At 44.2% G+C, this 18,047-nt stretch overlaps 1 protein-coding gene across 1 annotated transcript in view; it reads right to left on the bottom strand.

Annotated features, from left to right (window-relative positions):
- Positions 1-11,633: 11,633 nt before the first annotated feature.
- Positions 11,634-18,047, bottom strand: part of usp33 (ubiquitin specific peptidase 33) — a 99,812-nt gene continuing 93,398 nt past the window's right edge. Inside the window, exon 24 of the mRNA XM_070886538.1 lies at positions 11,634-14,365. Within this exon, the coding sequence (XP_070742639.1) occupies positions 14,211-14,365 (155 nt within the window). The 3' untranslated portion in view covers positions 11,634-14,210. The remainder of the gene's footprint in view (positions 14,366-18,047) is intronic.

Here is an 18,047-nt window from a genome sequence, read left to right as displayed (position 1 = left end):
GTTTGTTGGATATATTCACGATGGAGTTAGATGTGGCCCTTACGGCTAAGGGGATCAGGGGGTATGGAGAGAAAGCAGGAGTGGGGTACTGAAGTTGCATGATCAGCCATGATCATATTGAATGGTGGTGCAGGCTCGAAGGGCCAAATGGCCTGCTCCTGCATCTATTTTCTATGTTTCTATGTATATTGAAACATTCTACACTCCACCCTAACCAGAGCCATGTGATCTCCTGGGAGGCACAAAAACCAGATAAAAACCCAGGCCAATTTTGGGAGAAAAAGTTCTTCTCCGACCCATCCAGGCGATCAAAACTAGTCCAGATCATCACCCTGGCTGTATTCGATTCCCTGCAGTGCTTACCATTATATCTGCGCCATCCAACAAAAGGTCATCCAGTCTAATCCCAATTACTAGCTCTGGGTCCGTAACCCTGCAAGTCACGGCACTTTAAGTGCCCATCCAACCATCTCTTAAAAGTGGTGAGGGTTTCTGCAACCACCACTCTTCCAGGCAGAGAGATCCAGATCCCCATAACCCTTTGTGTAAAGAAGCTCCCCTCAAATCCCCTCTAAACCTTCCACCAACCACCTTAAAACTATAACCCCTCGTAACAGACTCTTAGACAAATAGAAATAGACCCTTACTATCCACTATGTCCAGACCCGTCAATATTTTGTACACCTCAATGAGGTCTCCTCTCAACCTCCTCTATTCCAATGAGAACAAACCCAGTCTATCCAATCTGTCCTCATAACTAAGATTCTCCATTCCTAGTAAATCTCCTTTGCACCTTCTCTAGTGCAATCATATCCTACCTATAATATGGCGACGAGAACTGCACGCAGTACTCCAGCTGTGGCCGAACCAAAGTATACAATTTAAGCATAACCTCCCTGTTCTTATATTCTATGCCTCGGCCAATAAAGGCAAGGATTCTGTATGCCTTCTTAACCACCTGGCCTGCTACTTTCAGGGATCTGTGGACAAGCGCTCCAAGGTCCCTTTGTTTATCTACACTTCTAAGTGGCCTACCGCTTAATGTGTATACCCTTTCCTTATTAGCCCTCCCAAAGTGCATCACCTCACACTTCTCTGAATTAAATTTCATTTGCCACCGCTCTGCCCACCTGACCAGTAGATTGATATCCTCCTGCAGCCCATGACTTTCCTCTTCATTATCAACCACAAAACCAATTTTAGTGCCGTTTGCAAACTTCTTAATCATACTTCCTATATTCAAATCTAAATCAGATATATACCACAAAAAGCAAGGATCCAGTACTGAGCCCTGCGGAACCCCACTGGAAACATCCTTCCAGTCACAAAAACATCCATTAATCATTACCCTTTGCTTCCTACCTTCAAGCCAATTTTGGATCCAAATTGCCACTTTGCCCTGGATCCCATGGGCTTTAACCTTCAGGACCAGTCTACCATGTGGGACCTTATCAAAAGCCTTGCTAAAGTACGCACTACCCTCATCGACCCTCTTGGTTACCTCCTCAAAAAGGTTAGTCAAACACGATCTTCCCTTAACAAATCCGTGCTGACTGTCCCTAATTAATCCTTGCCTTTCCAAATGTAGATTTATCCTGTTTTTCAGGATTTTTTCCAATAATTTTCCCATCACTGAGGTTAGGCTGACAGGCCTGTAATTACTCGGCCTATCCCTTTCTCCCTTCTTAAACAAGGGTACTACATTAGCATTCCTCCAATCCTCCGGCACCATGCCCAGATCCAAAGAGGACTGGAAAATGATGGTCAAGGCCTCTATTTCCTCTTTTACTTCGCTCAACAGCTTGGGATGCATTTCATCCGGGCCTGGGGACTTATCTACTTTCAAAGCTGCTAAACCCCTTAATACTTCCTCTTTCACTATATTTAGTTCATCTAGAATATCACACTCCTCCTCGATAGTGTAAGGGTTGAAAATCCAGTGCTACACAAAAAATAAAGGCACCCGGTAACAAGGAAACAGAGCATGGGATCATCCCATACACCCTTTTAATCGAACTTTGGCCAAGGCAAGCCGCAGGAAGGCAGGCTGGGAAGGATGTCTGTGGCCAGACACTATGTGAATTCGGGGGCCACAGGGAGGCTGAGAAGCCAGCCAATCCCGGGAAAGTACATCCTGGGCTGGCCAGTGAATCGAGCTGGGCCAGAAGCAGGGAAATCCTCAACCAATGGGGAATACCCAGACCATTTTGTAAAGGACAGCTTAATCAAGGAGAAGGGCCCATCACCAGACCATTACCCATGTACATAAAGACAATAGGAAAGGCCAACACCTCGGTGCATCCCGACCTTGACACAATAGCCAGCCAGACCATCAGGCATCGAGGTGCACAAGAAACAATGCTTTACCTTAACACCTCATCCCCACCTCGACTCAAACAATAAGACACTGAATCAGTTAGGGTGCGAAAAAGGACGGAACCGAACCGGGTATAAAGGTGAGAGCTGGCAGCACTTGAAAAACACAGACAAGGGGACCGGACGACACCTCGAAGGAAGAGAGAGGGACTCAGTCTCGCAAAAGAATGACCCATGCTAAAGAACTTCGGAGCGGCCAAAGACAACTGCCATCAGCGGACCTAGCCTCCATCCGTGTGCTGAACCAGTGACCGAAAACCAAGAAAGAGAAAAAATGGGGGCCCAACCTTGCCCTAAGCAACCCAGCCGCACACCAGGACCGCGCTCCGAGGCCCACTGACTGGACAACCGACGACCGAGGTGACCGGGGGAGACAACATTCACCCCAGTCCACACCGACAACTCACCCCGCCGAAAAGAAACACAACTGCGAGCCCATACTACCTCCGAGGATAACTGGAGCAAATCCGATTTAAGGTGGGACCCACTATACCCGTCAAAGGAAACTGTGAGTATCACCCTGGAGTCTCCTCCGAACTGTCGGCTTAGGCTAGTTAGGTGTAAAGGAGGGGGTGGGTGATAGAGTGGGTATAAGGATTTTAAACTTGTGTAGAATTTCATTGTGTTCGTTCCTCCCATAAACCTTTTTTTTTTCTCCTTAGTTCAAAGTGGTTCAACAAGCCGGCACGTCGACCTTGTATTTCACTTGGTCCACACTTTGGGGGCTCGCACCACTTTTATTATGTGTGTATTAGTTTTGTGTTATCTTTAGCAACTTAACCTTGTTTAAACGCTCACCTGGGTTTTAATAAAGTAGGACTTACCTGACTTTTCCAGGAACATTTCTTGTCTTTTGCATCTGAGTGTTTTATTGTGGGAAGCTCATTATCCACCTAAATTCTGAGGTCAGAACCAGATAGGGGTGCAGGATGCCTCAAAATGTCACGGTTGCGATTGGGTATAAGCAGCCTCAGACCTATTGGTGGTATCAAACATATCACTAAGCTGTAATTGGGTATAAGCAGCCTCAGACATATTGGTGGTATCAAAATATCGCTAAGCTGTAATTGGGTATAAGCAGCCTCAGACATATTGGTGGTATCAAACATATCACTAAGCTGTAATTGGGTATAAGCAGCCTCAGACCTATTGGTGGTATCAAACATATCACTAAGCTGTAATTGGGTATAAGCAGAAAAGGGGTCCACTGGTGATAGCAACTCAAATCACCATAGTCTGAAGGTTGCACCAGGTCACAAGCAACAGTAGAAGGAAAAACCCCTGCAATAGCAGCATCTGCATTGCCCCTTTCCTTTGTGAAAACAGATGCAAAGTATTCGTTAAGAATCTTACCAACATCTTCCGCCTCCACACAAAGATTACCCTCATGGTCTCTAATAGGCTCTACCCTTTTTTTAGTTACCCTCTTACTCTTAATATATTTATAGAACATCTTAGGGGTTTCCTTAATGTTACTGGCCAAGAATTTCTAGTGCTCTCTCGTGGCATTCCTAATATCCTTTTTAATTTTGCCTCTTATATATTCCTCTAAAGATTCTATAGTATTTAGCCGTTGGTATATGACATGTGTCCCTTTTTTTCTTAATCCTCCCCTATAAGTCCCTAGACATCCAGGGGGCTCTAGAATTATTTTTCCCAGCCTTTTTCTTTAAGGGCATTCCTCCTTAAATGCCTCCCACTGTTCTGACACTGATTTACCCACAAGTAGCTGTTTCCAGTCCACTATGGCCAAATCACTCCTTAACTTAGCAAAATTAGCTTTTCTCCAATTCGGAACTTTTATTCCAGGCCTATCCTTGTCCTTATCCATAACTAACTTGAATCTGACTGAATTATGGTCACTGGCACCCAAGTGCTCTCCCAGTAATGCCCCTTCAACCTGCCCAGCTTCATTCCCCAAAACTAAATCCAAGCCCACCCCCTCTCATGTTGGGCTTGCTATATACTGACTAAAGTTCTCTTGAATGCATTTCAAGAATTCCACACCCTCTATACTCTTCACACTAAATTTGTCCCAATCAATATATGGATAGTTAAAATCCCCTACTATTACTACCCTTTGTTGTAGCAGGACTTCTCTGCTTTTATACTCTATCCCCCTTGCAATAAAGGCCAACATTCCATTTACCTTCCTGATTACTTGCTGTACCTGCATACTAACTTTTTGTGTTTCATGCACAAGGACCCCCAGGTCACTCTGTACTGCAGCACTTTGCAATTTTTCTCCATTTAAATTATAATTTGCTTTTCTATTTTTTGTGCCAAAGTGGATAACCTCACATTTTCCCACATTATACTCCACCTGCCAAATATTTGCTCACTCAGTCTGTCTATATCCATTTGCAGATTTTTTGTGCTGTCCTCACAACTTGCTTTCCCACCCATCTTTGTAAGCAAACTTGGCTACATTACACTCTGTCCCTTCATCCAAGTCATTAATATAGATTGTAAATAGTTGAAAACCCAGCATCGATCCCTGTGGCACCCCACTAGTCACTGTTTGCCAACTGGAAAATTACCCATTTATCTCTGTTTTCTGTTAAGTTAACCAATCCCCTATCCATGCCCCCAACCCCATGAACTTTTGTCTTGTGCAGTAACCTCTTATGTGGCACCTTATCGAATGCTTTCTAGAAATCCAAATACACCACATCCACTGGTTCCCCCTTGACCACTCTGTTCACTACACAAAGAACTCCAGAAAATTTGTCAAACATGATTTCCCTTTCATAAAACCATGTTGCCTCTGCTTGATTGAATTATGCTTTTCCAAATGTTCCGCTACTGCTTCCTTAATAATGGACTCCAGCTTTTTCCCAATGACAGATGTTGGCTAACTGGTCTATAGGTTCCTGCTTTTTAATCTGCCTCCTTTTTTTTTAAATAGGGGTGTTACATTTGCGGTTTTCCAATCCGCTGGGACCGCCCCAGAATTCAGGGAATTTTTGTAGATTACAAAGCGTCTGCAAAGAGATATAGATAGACTAAATAAGTGGGCAGTAAGGCGGCAGATTGAGTATAATGTAGGGAAATGAGAGGTTATTCACTTTGGTCGGAATAGAAAAACAGAATATTTTTTAAATGGTGAGAAATTTTTAAATGTTGGTGTTCAGGGAGCTTTGGGTGCCCTTGTGCAAGAAACACAGAAAGCTAGCATGCAGGTACAGCAAGCAATAAGGAAGGCAAATGGCATGTTGTCCTTTATTGCAATGGGGTTGGAGTATAAGAGTAAGGAAGTCTTGCTACAATTGTATAGGGCCTTGGTGAGACCACACCTGGAGTACTGTGCACAGTTTTGGTCTCCTTATCGAAGGAAGGATATATTTGCCTTGGAGGCAGTGCAACGAAGGTTTATTAGATTGATTCCTAGGATGAGAGGGCTGTCTTATGATGAGAGATTGTGTAGAACGGGCCTATACTCCCTGGAGTTTAGAAGAATGAAATGTGATCTCATTAAAACATAAGATTCTGAAGGGGATTGACAGGGTAGATGCGGAGAGGTTTTTCCCCGGGCTGGCATGTCTAGAACTAGGGGGCACAGTCTCAGGATAAGGGGTAGGCCATTTAAAACAGAGATGAGGAGGAATTTCTTCACTGAGGGTGGTGAATCTTTGGAATTCTCTGCCCCAGAGGTCTGTGGATGCCGAGTCTCTGAATATATTCAAGGCTGAGATAGATAGATTTTTGGAGTCTAGGGGATCAAGGGATATGGAGATCGGGCAGGAAAGTGGAGTTGAGGTCGATGATCAGCCATGATCTTATTGAAACGCGAAGCAGGCTCAAGGGCCGTATGGCCTACTCCTATTTCTTAAGTTCGTATGTAACATCTGAAAATTGGTGGGAAAAGGGCAAAGAAAAAAAAATTAACCTACAGGTCACTAAAATAACATTACTCTCACACCCTCACCTCTGAGGCAGAAGGTTGTTGGTTTTAGTCCCACTCCAGAGACTTGAGCATATTGTATGTAATTTTGTCTTTTGGCAATAATGTAAACAGGCGATGTTGGATTGACCACCGTTATACACCACTCCCAATTTTTGTTCTAATTGAACTCAATGGAAATGAAAATTGGGAGAGTTGTTCAACAGGCGGCTGATCTGATAGCCAGTTTTGCACTTTTGCCAGAAGTTAAAATTGGCAGAAGTTAAAATTAGCCCCATAATCTAAGCTTGTACTTGTTGCAGTCGGCGATGCCATCTTTCAGACGAGGCCCTGTCTACCCTTTCAGGTAGATGGAAAAGATCACTCAGTGCTATTCGAAGAAGAGCAGGGGAGTTCTGAAGAATGTCTTGGCCAATATCAGCCACTAAAAACGATCAGGTCATTATCTCATTGCTATTTGTGGGATCTTGCTATGTGCAAATTGGCTGCAACATTTCCTACAGTACAACAGTGGCAATGAAAAACAGATTCATCAGTCAACCAACTTCCTGCTAGTGGGATATTGCTGGCACAGAACAACTACTGTGTTTGCTCCCATTACAGACACTGAACCTCACAAGTAATCCACTATACAAAATACGAGGGGTTTGACACGATAAGGTTCTATATAAATGCAAGTATTATTGTACTGTACTGGCAGATCATTGTTCAGTGAATTAGAGGATACGCCATGGTAATAAGGGTGTGATGTATGATAGGAAGGATGTGCAACGCTTAAAGTGCACGCTCCAGATGCAATATTTTAAATATAGATTGTATCGAAAAAAAATCCACCAATCTGGGTAAAGGCTTATTCATTCAGTGTGACCATTTTGAAGGACACTGACCTGTGTACCTTCCACTGACTGGCTCAGGAGGGACATGGACAGAAAGAAGTTTGAGAATGCGTCACCTCCATATAAGCTGGGTTCTGGTATGGGGTGTGGGGGTATATAGACTTGCATTTATAGAAACACTTTTCACAACCTCAGGATGTCCCAAAGCACTTCACAGCCAATGAAGTACTTTTGAAGTATAGTCACTGTTGTAATGTAGGGAAACTCTACAGCCAATTTTCACACAGCAAGATCCCACAAATGGCAGAGATAATGACCAGATAATGTTTTTTTTTTTAAAGTGATGTTGGTTGAGGGATAAATATTGGTCAGGACACCAGGAAGAACTCCCCTGCTCTTCTGTGAATCTGTGCCATGGGATCTTTTATGTCCACCTGAGAGGGCAGACAGGTCCCTGGTTTAACAGCTCATTGGAAAGACAGTCCCTCTGACAGTGCAGTACTATTACACTGGTTTTCAGACTGGATATGTGCTCAAGTCTCGAGAACCCACAACTTGCCAAAATTAAAAAGATAGAATATAATGGGCAACAAAAAATAACTTACTAGGTTTCATATTTTATGCAAAAGATGTTCTTATTCCATGAATAGAAACAAGGAATCATTACAGCAATCAATCTGTGGAGCAGCCTTCCTATTTTATTCAGCTCCAGGGATAAAATATTGCAGCTGGTTAATTAATATTGCAGCTCTCAAGTTCTAGTCACCGAAGCACAAGGTAGACAGCCAGGCCCTGGAGGCAGTTCAGAAAAAAACCACGGGGCTTGTCCCTAGCCTCAGAGAACTGAATTACGAGGAAAACTGGAGAAACATGGCGGCTTTTCAATCTCAAAAGGAGGTGGGATTTTAATGTAGTAAATAAAAAAAACACACTATTGAAAAGATAGATTTGAAGTATTGATTCAAACTAAACTGCGACAATATGTTAAGGATCATGGGTTCAAATGAAAGGCTAATTTAAGAGTGATAGTAGGAAATTTTTCATACAAAGATTGACCAACTGCAACTTGCATTACATAGTGCTATTAACGTAGTAAAATGTCCCACTGTCATTAACAGGAGAGTTATCCAACTATATTTAACAGCCACATAAAGGAGATTAGGTCAGATGACCAAAAGCTTGGTCAAAGAGGTAGGTTAAGTAATATCTTAAAAGGAGATGGAGAGGTTTGGGGAGGGAATTCCAGAGCTTAGGGCCTGGATATCTAAAGGCAAGGGCACCAATGGTGAAGCAAAGGAAAGCAGGGATGGACAAGAGGCTAAAATTGGAGGAACACAGAGTTCTGAGGGTTGTAGAGCTGGAGATTAGAGATATGGGAAAAGCGAGGCTATGGAGGGATCGGAAAACCAGGATGAGAATTAAAAAAAATAAATAAATCGAAGCAGCGCCTGTCTGGGAGCCAATGTAGGTCAGCGAGCACAGGGATGATAGGCGAATTGTTTGTCCCATAATACTCCTGTGAAGTGCCTTGGGACATTTTACTACATTAAAGGCGTTATATAAATACAAGTTGTTGTTATGGGACTTGATGCGGGTTCGGATACAGGTAGCAGAGTTTTGGATGATCTCAAGTTTATGGAGAGTGGAAGGATGGGAGGCCGACAAGTAGAGCACTGAAATAATGAAATCTAGAGATAACAAAGGCATGGGATGAGGGTTTCAGTAGATGAGCTGAGGCAGTGGCAGAGACAGGTGATGTAAAGAGGTAGAAGTAGGCAGTGTTGGTGATGGAGAGGATTATGGGATCAGAAGATCAGCTGTGTCAAATAGGACGACAAGGTTGTGAATGGTCTGGTTCAGCGATGGGCTAGGCAACCGAATTCGTGGCGGGACCATAGACGTTGGCTTTGATCTTTCCAGTATCTAATTGGAGAACCTTTCTGATAATTCAATACTGGATGTCAGACAAGCAGCGTGACAAAGTAGAGGCAAAGGAGAGGCCGAGAAAGAGGTGGTGGTAGTGATGTAGAGCTGGGTGTCGTCAGTGTACATGTGGAATCTGACAAGTTTTCGAGTGCCACCGAAGAGCAACATGCGGATGAGAAATCAGCACATAGAATGGATTGCAGCTAGGGCCGGGGCAATATGGAGATATAGGATCTTCCAGCATGGATGAGCCAAGGTGAGCTGACCTGTACCTACCTTGTGATCTGACGCTAGTAATGTCTGACAATAATGTATTGAAGGACAAAAGGAATTTGAGAGATCTGCAGACAAAAGCAGAATAACCGAGGTAACACCATCTGAGCTCTGCAGTGAGGATAGTCAGCACTAATCAGTGAAAGGAACATTTATTTGAAGTTACTTGGATAAGATACACCTTTCATTTTTGAAACCTGATCCCAAAACTGGACAAAATCTGAACAAAGTCGATTGATCCAGAATCTGAATTCTTATCAGGCTATATTTTGATTTGTTTTTCCTCAAAGGTACAGTTGGTTTTGTGAACAGCCCAAGTGTTCAAACTGGCAACTAAACATTTCAAATGGGTATATTTGGATTAGTCTGAATAAACCCAAGGTGATCAGATTTTGGATTTGGTAATTGCATTTGAGCTTTTAAAAAAAAAAACCAAAGATAATTTACCTATTCATTAATACATAATGACAAACAAGAAAGCTGCTGAAACATGTTCCACTACAGGACAAGAACAAATTTAAAGACACATGACAAACCCATTTCCTTTCTTCAGTTGAAGGGGTCAAACATAGAATCACAGGAAAAACGTCATCTTAGGCGGTCCCTCGAATAGAGGATGACTTGCTTCCATGCCAAAAAGGGATGAGTTCAATGAGTTCATAGGTGTTTAATAAAAGACTAATATTCCAAGTCCGAACTACATATTGAAGGGTGGAAGATGCCGGTGCATGGATTTAAAAAAAAAAACGCATACCAGCCACCACATGGGCTTGACAGAGCTAGGTCTTGGTCCAGTGGCAAGACGACTGGAGACCATCTCTGCTGCACGGACCTAGTGCGCACACATTTCGCAGTGTGGGCTGGCCTGTGCGGCCCCTGGGCCCACGCTTCTCCTGGGCCCCGATCACGTCGCTCTGCAATCTCTCGCCGCTCCTGCTGTACCTGCCCACGCTCCAATCACTGACCCGGATTATGGTGATGTCCAATCCAGTAGCCCTCCTACACCAGCGCGCGCTGCTCCCTGGAGTGGCATGCTGCCACGCTGCTCCCAGGCCAACGCTCGCCGCTCCTTTTAAGGTCCCGACCTGCAACAAATATTCCCACACGAAAATACAGGACCAGAAAAGACTGCAGTCCACCTGAAAAATGCTCCCGTTATCCACTCCCTCAAATATTAACCCAATTTACAGGTTTTTCCCCACACACACTGGCTCCCTGGACAGTATGTTCCTCACATTGACCACGTTCTGCTTTACATTGTTAGCATAACCATGAGTTTCAGTGGTTAAAGATGCAATGATAATCGCCCGATGGCCTCAGTGATGAGGATATTGTGGCATATTCTGAGGGATGGGGTACCCAAGATCCCGTAGTATCATGGCAAACTGTGGCCTCCCAAAGCTTGCTTCATCAACTTAAGGCATCTGGCGAGAACTTCCCTCAGGCTTTTTCTGAAATTGGCCTAGTTTTCTTGAACCTCTGCCAGCAGTTCATATTACCAGCAGTTAAGGAAGGCAGCACATGAGGTTGCAATGTCCAATGTGTGGGGTGGGTAATGATGGGCTGGTAGTCTTCGCATTTTTATAGACCTGTGCTGCTGTGGCAGTAAGTAACAGACCAGAAGATCCCATATTGGATAATCAAATGGGACATTACAATTGGAATCAGTGGTTCTGCAATAGGAGGAGGAGGAAGTATGGGGAAGGAAGAAAATAAACATGTTCTTATTCTTGATTTCTAAGTAGAGATTCTTGTTGGAAAGTGAGTGCATGTGTGAACGATGGTGAGGATACCATCAGGCATAGTTGTGATGTCCTCCACCTTCAAATAGCCTTCCAATGCTTACCGTCTGGGCTCACACATGTTGAGTGGTCACTTGAACAGGGTGACAGGCAAGGAGTCAGGCCTTCAGGAAAAGGAAAAGAAAAAAAAAACTGTACGCAGAGAAATAAGACCCTCTCACCAGCCTGTGTAATGTCCCTGGAATGGGGCTCAAAGCCCTGACCCAGGCGAGAGTGCTACCAAGTCAAGGCTGACACTGTAATGGCCCCCCCCTCCCACCCCAGACTCTATTTGCTTCAAGCTGTTCATCCCTTTCTTTCCACAGATATTGCGTGACCGGCTGAGCGTTTGCTAGTACTTTTTGTTTTTATTGTAGAATTCCTGCATCCGCTGCTTTTTCCTTTTGTTTTGCCCAAATGCAGACAAAACCCCTGAAGGAAAGTCAGATCGAAGGGACTCTATATATAAAAAAAAACAGGAAAATCAACAGGTATTTGAGATTACCAAATATTAAAGAGCAAAGTAGCAGAGCTCTTGTCACTTGTTTTATTGAACAAAAGAGGCAGTCCCCATTGCTGTACAGCATTAAAAGGCAAAGAGAACATCCTTCACTTATGCATTCCAACTTTACTTCCATGATTCTGTATTTCTGCGTTAGTGCAGCACATTTTCACATTCATGATCCTAATGCCACAAACATAACATGCACAGGTGTATGCGAGCGAGTGCTTTGTTCTAAGTTGATGGAGCCTGGTTCCGTTAATTGTGATTATTGTACAATTAAACTCTTCAAGGTACTCTTGTACATTCCTTACATGAATGATTATTCTTAAAAAAAAATGCAGTAAGATAGTTAGAGTCATAATTTCTTCAAAGTGCAAGTTAAACTTAAATCAGTCACAGTTGAGATTTACATGCGCGCTTAAAAAATAAATTAATATAAAAAAAGCTCAAGGGAAAACCTGTTGGAAACAGAAGCCACATTCTGGCTAATGCTTTGCTTTAATTTTATGGAACATTCCTTCGAGGCACATGCTAAGGAGATTGGTATTCAAATGATCAATTCAACAAGGTTGTTGCACAAGAGCAATTAGTCAGTCTGACGAGCTTCAGGAACATTTTTGCATCAGTTACATAATTTTACCCTAGAGAATAATCAGCTGTGCTTTTAGTGGAATACTCCAGAGAAGTTTCACAACAATCATACACAAGTCTAAACCCAACTGATACAGGCTCCTGCTGCTGCAGATCGAAGTTTACACTTGCTGCTTCTGCGATGAGTTTATCTTTCTTCATTATTTGGACCCTGCAGGAGCAAGTCCAAAAGATACATTATAGTAAAATTTTATTTTATTTCAGCGAGCTGACAGTGAATGGGTATTTCTAGTCATGATGCTCCAGCCATCGCGAGTGTGGGTGGCATGCTTGATGGACCAGCTGTTTTTTTCCCTGCCTGTCATCTTCATACGTTCAGCTCCAGACACGTTATTGAGAGCAGGGCACAGGAATATTATCGTATTTGAAAGCAATGTTCGGATAATCAGTGAGAGAAGATTCCAGTGCGTATAGAGTCTAGAACTAGGGAGGGTCATAGTTTCAGGATAAGGGGGTTGGCCAGTTAGGACTGAGATAAGGAAAAATTTCTTCACTCAGGGCATTATGAATCTTTGGAATTCTCTACCACAGAGGGCTGCAAATGGCCAGTCAGAGTATATTCAAGATTGAGATCAGATAAGATTTTTGGACTTTAAGGGAATCAAGAGATATGGGGATTGGGCAAGAAAGTGGAGTCAGTCAAAAATCAGCCATGATCTTATTGAATGGCAGAACAGGCCAGAGGGGCTGTATGGCATACTCCTGCTCCTCATGTCTCGATATATAGGACAGTAACTCGGGAAATAATTTTTATAGCTTCTTGCAAACAATTTTCAAACTGCAAGAACCCAGAAAAAGCAATCAGCGGTTCAAATAACGCCATGGGATCTTTAAACCAGACACACGGAAGCTCAGTTTAACGTCTCACTGACTCCCCCACTGGTGTGCCATGAGAGATTATGCGGTCAAGTCCTGGTGTAGAGGTTGATCATACGACCGACTGCCTCATGAGGTGACTGTGCAAAAATTGTAGGCATTTGCAATAATGCAGCACTCGGGCAATCCCAGCCTGGATTATGTGCTCAAGTCTCTGGAGTGGGGCTTGAACCCACAACCTTCTGACTCAAAGACAAGAGTGATGTCAACTGAGGAGTACCGACAGAAAGGCTCATAAAATTGGGATGTTTTCACTGGAAGAGGTGGTGAGAGCGATTTAACAGATTTTCAAATTGACAAAAGGTTGAGAGGGGTTAAACAGTGAAAGATGGTTTCTACTGGTTCGTAAATTGGTAAACAAGAGCATAAACTCATTACCGCTAGGGGAAAGTTTGTAGAATTTATTCCCACAGAACATGGAATGCTTTACTGCAAGTGGCTACTGAGGCAGATACTATTCAATTGAAAAAGGAAGTGGGTAAGCATTTGAAAATTATAAAAAGGGAGGGAGGGGCTCAGAGAAGATAACTGTAGTTGAAGAGCCAGCACTGGCACCAGTGCAATGGGCTGAATGGCTTTCTTTGTAACTTGTAATTTCGATGAACAAGTACTGGGAATAAGCCTGCCCTACATATTGCGTTTAGACTCATCTTTATAATTTTTGCAAGCTCACCCGAGAATATTCCTTTAGCAGCTTACAGTAGCACGGACAAGAGTTTTGAAATCTTCGATTTTTCATCCACAGTGCAGTGCAAACAAAAGATATCAGTGCTTTCCGGAGTCAACTTAATATAAGCAACCCGTTTCACACTAGTACACTTTCAGTGCGCAGGCCTTTCACAGACCAAAGCTACATCACATACCACTTGAAAACACCTCCACCCTTTAGTACAGTTTATCAGGTAAGCCAGAAACCTACATCGAACTATATTACAAAACGGGGGGTTACTTTGTGATTGTCCCTAAAACATACATCGTTAATGCCACTGCAAGAATTGTTTTCAGAAAATGTCACATCCTGGAATGCTTAGAATCCAGCATAATTCATCACAGTTTCAGTTTTTAAACATTTGCTTTAACAATTATTGCACCGGACGGATTTCAACCTCAACTTTTTCTTCTACACACGACGCATCAGGATGGCTGACGTTCTGCCGCAAAGTGATCTCCGGGCCCCCTCCGTAGATGGAGTGCAGGAAGTTCCAGGTCTCTTCGGAGATTTGTCCGGAATCAGCTCCTGGATCGGAAAATTACAACATGTGATGAGCGACACTACCCAGAATGGACTCCACTTAACACACGGGATCCTTGATCCAGTAAATAGCGCCCACCCAAACCAAACCCACCAACATATTAAGATTCATTGGGTTTGCTGGAACAGGGTTGCTGGTTTCTCTGGACAAACTGAAGCCTGCACGTGACCAGTGTTGTGCTCATACTCTTGTTACAGCATAACAGTGTTGATATTTGATGTCTCCAAGATAAGAGAAGATTAATTGATATCCTGTTTCTGACTGCTCCATTTTTGATCAGGGCGGAGGAGCAGTGAGATCAGGGCCCAGGAGAGCAGAGGGCACAGGGGCAGCACGGGCCAGCCCACACTGCGATCTATGAATAGTAGGAGCATGCGTGCGCATGAGGTCAGTGCAGCAGAGCTTAGTCTCCAGTCGTCTTGGTTAACCCTTGCCATTGGATCAAGACCAAGCTCGGTCAAGCCAGTGTGGTGGCTGGTGTGCAACGACCAACCCACGTTAAAAGAATCCATGCACAGGCATCTTCCACCCTTCAGTATGTAGTTCGGGACCTAGAATGTCAAGTCCCTCATTGAAACACCTGTGAACTCATTCCTTTTTGGTGTGGAAGCAGGTCATCCTCGATCCGAGGGAATGCCGAATGCTCACTGGACGGGCATTAGGACCCTGCAGGAACTATTTACAGTTGCTGTACTCATTCCGGTTTGCTGGTTCATGCCGGTTTGGGATTCCATTTTGGGTTGTATAAAAGCAGTTAAGTTACTTTACTCCTGCTCAGTTTTTCATTTATTTATGCGTACACAACATAATTTGGCGACGAGGATGATTCAAATTAACCTCCCTACCACACCCCCCCCACCCCTTTCCTCTCCACACCCGGGGACCCTCCAATTGTGTGGCTGAGTTGGATAAAAAGTTTTTCTACATACATCACGGCGAGTGGGTTAGATGGCGGCAACGTATCAGCTCGCCGCCGTGCAATACTTATCCACTGCCTCGGCACCAAAGGGCAACGCATCTTTGGCCAAATCGAAGACAAAACAGTAAGCGTCCTAGAGAACTATTTTGGGCCAAAGAAAAGTACTGTGATAAAGAGATACCAATTTTGTCAAAGGGGGCAAGGGAACAGTGAACCAAACAGTAGACCGTTTCATTAACTGAACTGGCCGCTACATGTAACTTTGGAGCATTCAGAAGAAATGATCAGGGATCAAATTGAGAAAACGATCCCCCGCATTCGGGAACGCTTGCTAATGGAGGATGATAAATTAACATTAGACAAAGCAACTAATTTGGCCATCCAAATCGAATCAGCGCTTTTCGATTCAAAAGCGATCAGATCCCCTGCTCCGTGTGCAGCAGACTGCAGCTACAGCCCATGTGCAAGGCGTTCGTCCAACGCGGAAATCACAGCAGAGACCCAGGGCTAGTAATAAGCCACCCACTACGGATCGTGGACCTAACTTCTACTGCTTTAACTGTGGGGACAAATCACACTCAGCAAAGAGTCCTAAATGCCCTGCACGTGGGAAGAAATGCTCTTCTTGTGGAAAATTAACCATTTTGCTAGTGTCCGTCATTCATCGCAGCATATTCGACATGTGGACAACCCTGATAGAAACATAGAAAATAGATGCAGGAGTACGCCATTCGATCCTTCGAACCTGCACTGCCAAACCCAGAATGGCTTGCAGCGTTAGTGACATTTCGCACATCGGTTCGGGCAAATTCAAGGACTGCGAGGTAAACACCGATGTCACGCCCTGCTGCCTACTCATTGACCTTGGAGCCAAAGTCTCCATTTTGAGGGAGGCCGTGTACAAAACCCACCGTCAACTTCAGCCTGCAACTTCCACTCTACATGCGTACTCAGACTCCAAAATTGAGATACTTGGGGTCATATCTGTTCCAATATACTACAAGGACATAATATTGGAGAACTTTTCCTTTCATGTCACGAAGGGACCTTTGATAAGCTTGGGTTCAAAGTTTACGACCCAACCGGCACACGGTGGACTTTGACGAGCAGCATCCCTCAATCTTCACAGGGTTTGGAGTGATGACAAAATTCTGCCATCATCCCCGCGTTGACCTTTCCATCAAACCGGTTACACAGCAACATTGCCGTCTCCCATTCGCGGTGTCCGTCACAGGATCCGCAGAATTAATGCGACTCGAACTCAGGGAATCATTTGAGAGCATAGACTCCTCACCTTGGATCTCGAACTTAGTCATTCCTGGCGTAAAAATGGGGAGATTCGCCTATGCCTCGACCTGAAAGAGGTCAACAAGGCCATCATCCCCGACAAGTAACCTCTTCCTACCATCGATGAACTGTCTTCAAAATTCCACGGCTCAATAGTTGTTTTGTTTTTTTTAAAAACAGAACTCGACATACGCCGCTGTTACCTGCAAATACCCCTAGCAGAGGACAGACAGCAAGCCGCTCACGACATTCACAACGCATGATGGTCTGTATCAGTATAAACGCAAGCCCTACGGACTATCTTCTGCACCAAGTGCATTTCAGAAGATTGTCACTACTATGATGGCAGGTATAGAGGGAGCCCTCAATCTGCTTGACGATATCGTCGCCCATGGACGGACAATGGAAGAACATGACCAGCGAATTAATGCAGTTATGGCTAGACTTGCTACACAACATTACACTTAATGCTGATAAGAGCACATTCGCTACTAAAGAAATAAACTTTCTGGGCTACAGAGTCACAGCACAAGGTGTCAAGCCGACGCTCAACATTGACGCTATCCAGCGAATGCAGGAGGCTACCAACGTCAAAAGAACTTTCATCATTCTTAGGCACTTGCAACTTCTATCTGAAGTCCCGCACTGCATGCACATTGACGAACCACTTCGCAGGTTGATGCGCAAGGACGTCTCTTGGGAATGGACAGATTCCTAGGCTTAGGAATTCACCACGCTTAAGAAGAAAATCACATCCCCTGCTATCCTCGCGCACTTTGATCAGAATGTCACTACGTACGTCACCACGGATGCATCAGGCACCGCCATGGGTGCTGTGCTCTCAATGGATTGACGGCCTGGAACGCCCAGTCACCTTCGCCTCTCGCACGCTCTCGTCTGCAGAAAGTAAATACTCTCCAGGAGAATACAAAGCACTCGCTTGCATCTACGCATGTGAACGCTGGCACATCTACCTCTATGGCAGGAAATTTACCCTCCGTACAGATCACCAAGCGCTAACTGCACTACTTGCTACAACTGGATCTGAGCACAGACCACTACGAATCAGCCGATGGTAAGATCGCCTTCATCAGCATAACTTTGATGTATAGTCCATCGCTGACAGTCGCAACCAAGTAGCTGACATGCTCAACCGCTCGACAACTGCTTCGGACTCTGGTGCGGACTTGTTAACAGATGACACGTCACGTCGATCATCACTCAGTCCATCAGAAACCTTGTCTCCTGCGATGAACTCAAAACCGAATCGCAGTGATGCTACGCTCCAGCACGTGTGCCCCTTCCTCCAGACAAAGTGGCCTAAGCAAATTCCGGAAGAGCTGCAAACATTCCACAGATTTCGCGATGAATTTTCCATTTGGAATGATAGCTGCCTAGCTTGTGGTGACAAAGCAGTAATTCCCAAGTCGCTTCAACAGCATGTTCTCTCATTGGCACAT

Source organism: Pristiophorus japonicus, chromosome 8 (genome assembly GCF_044704955.1).
Source record: "Pristiophorus japonicus isolate sPriJap1 chromosome 8, sPriJap1.hap1, whole genome shotgun sequence".
Taxonomy (NCBI): Eukaryota; Metazoa; Chordata; class Chondrichthyes; family Pristiophoridae; genus Pristiophorus; species Pristiophorus japonicus.
Note: the sequence above shows the minus strand (reverse complement) of the source record. Positions and strands in the feature narration are given on the sequence as shown.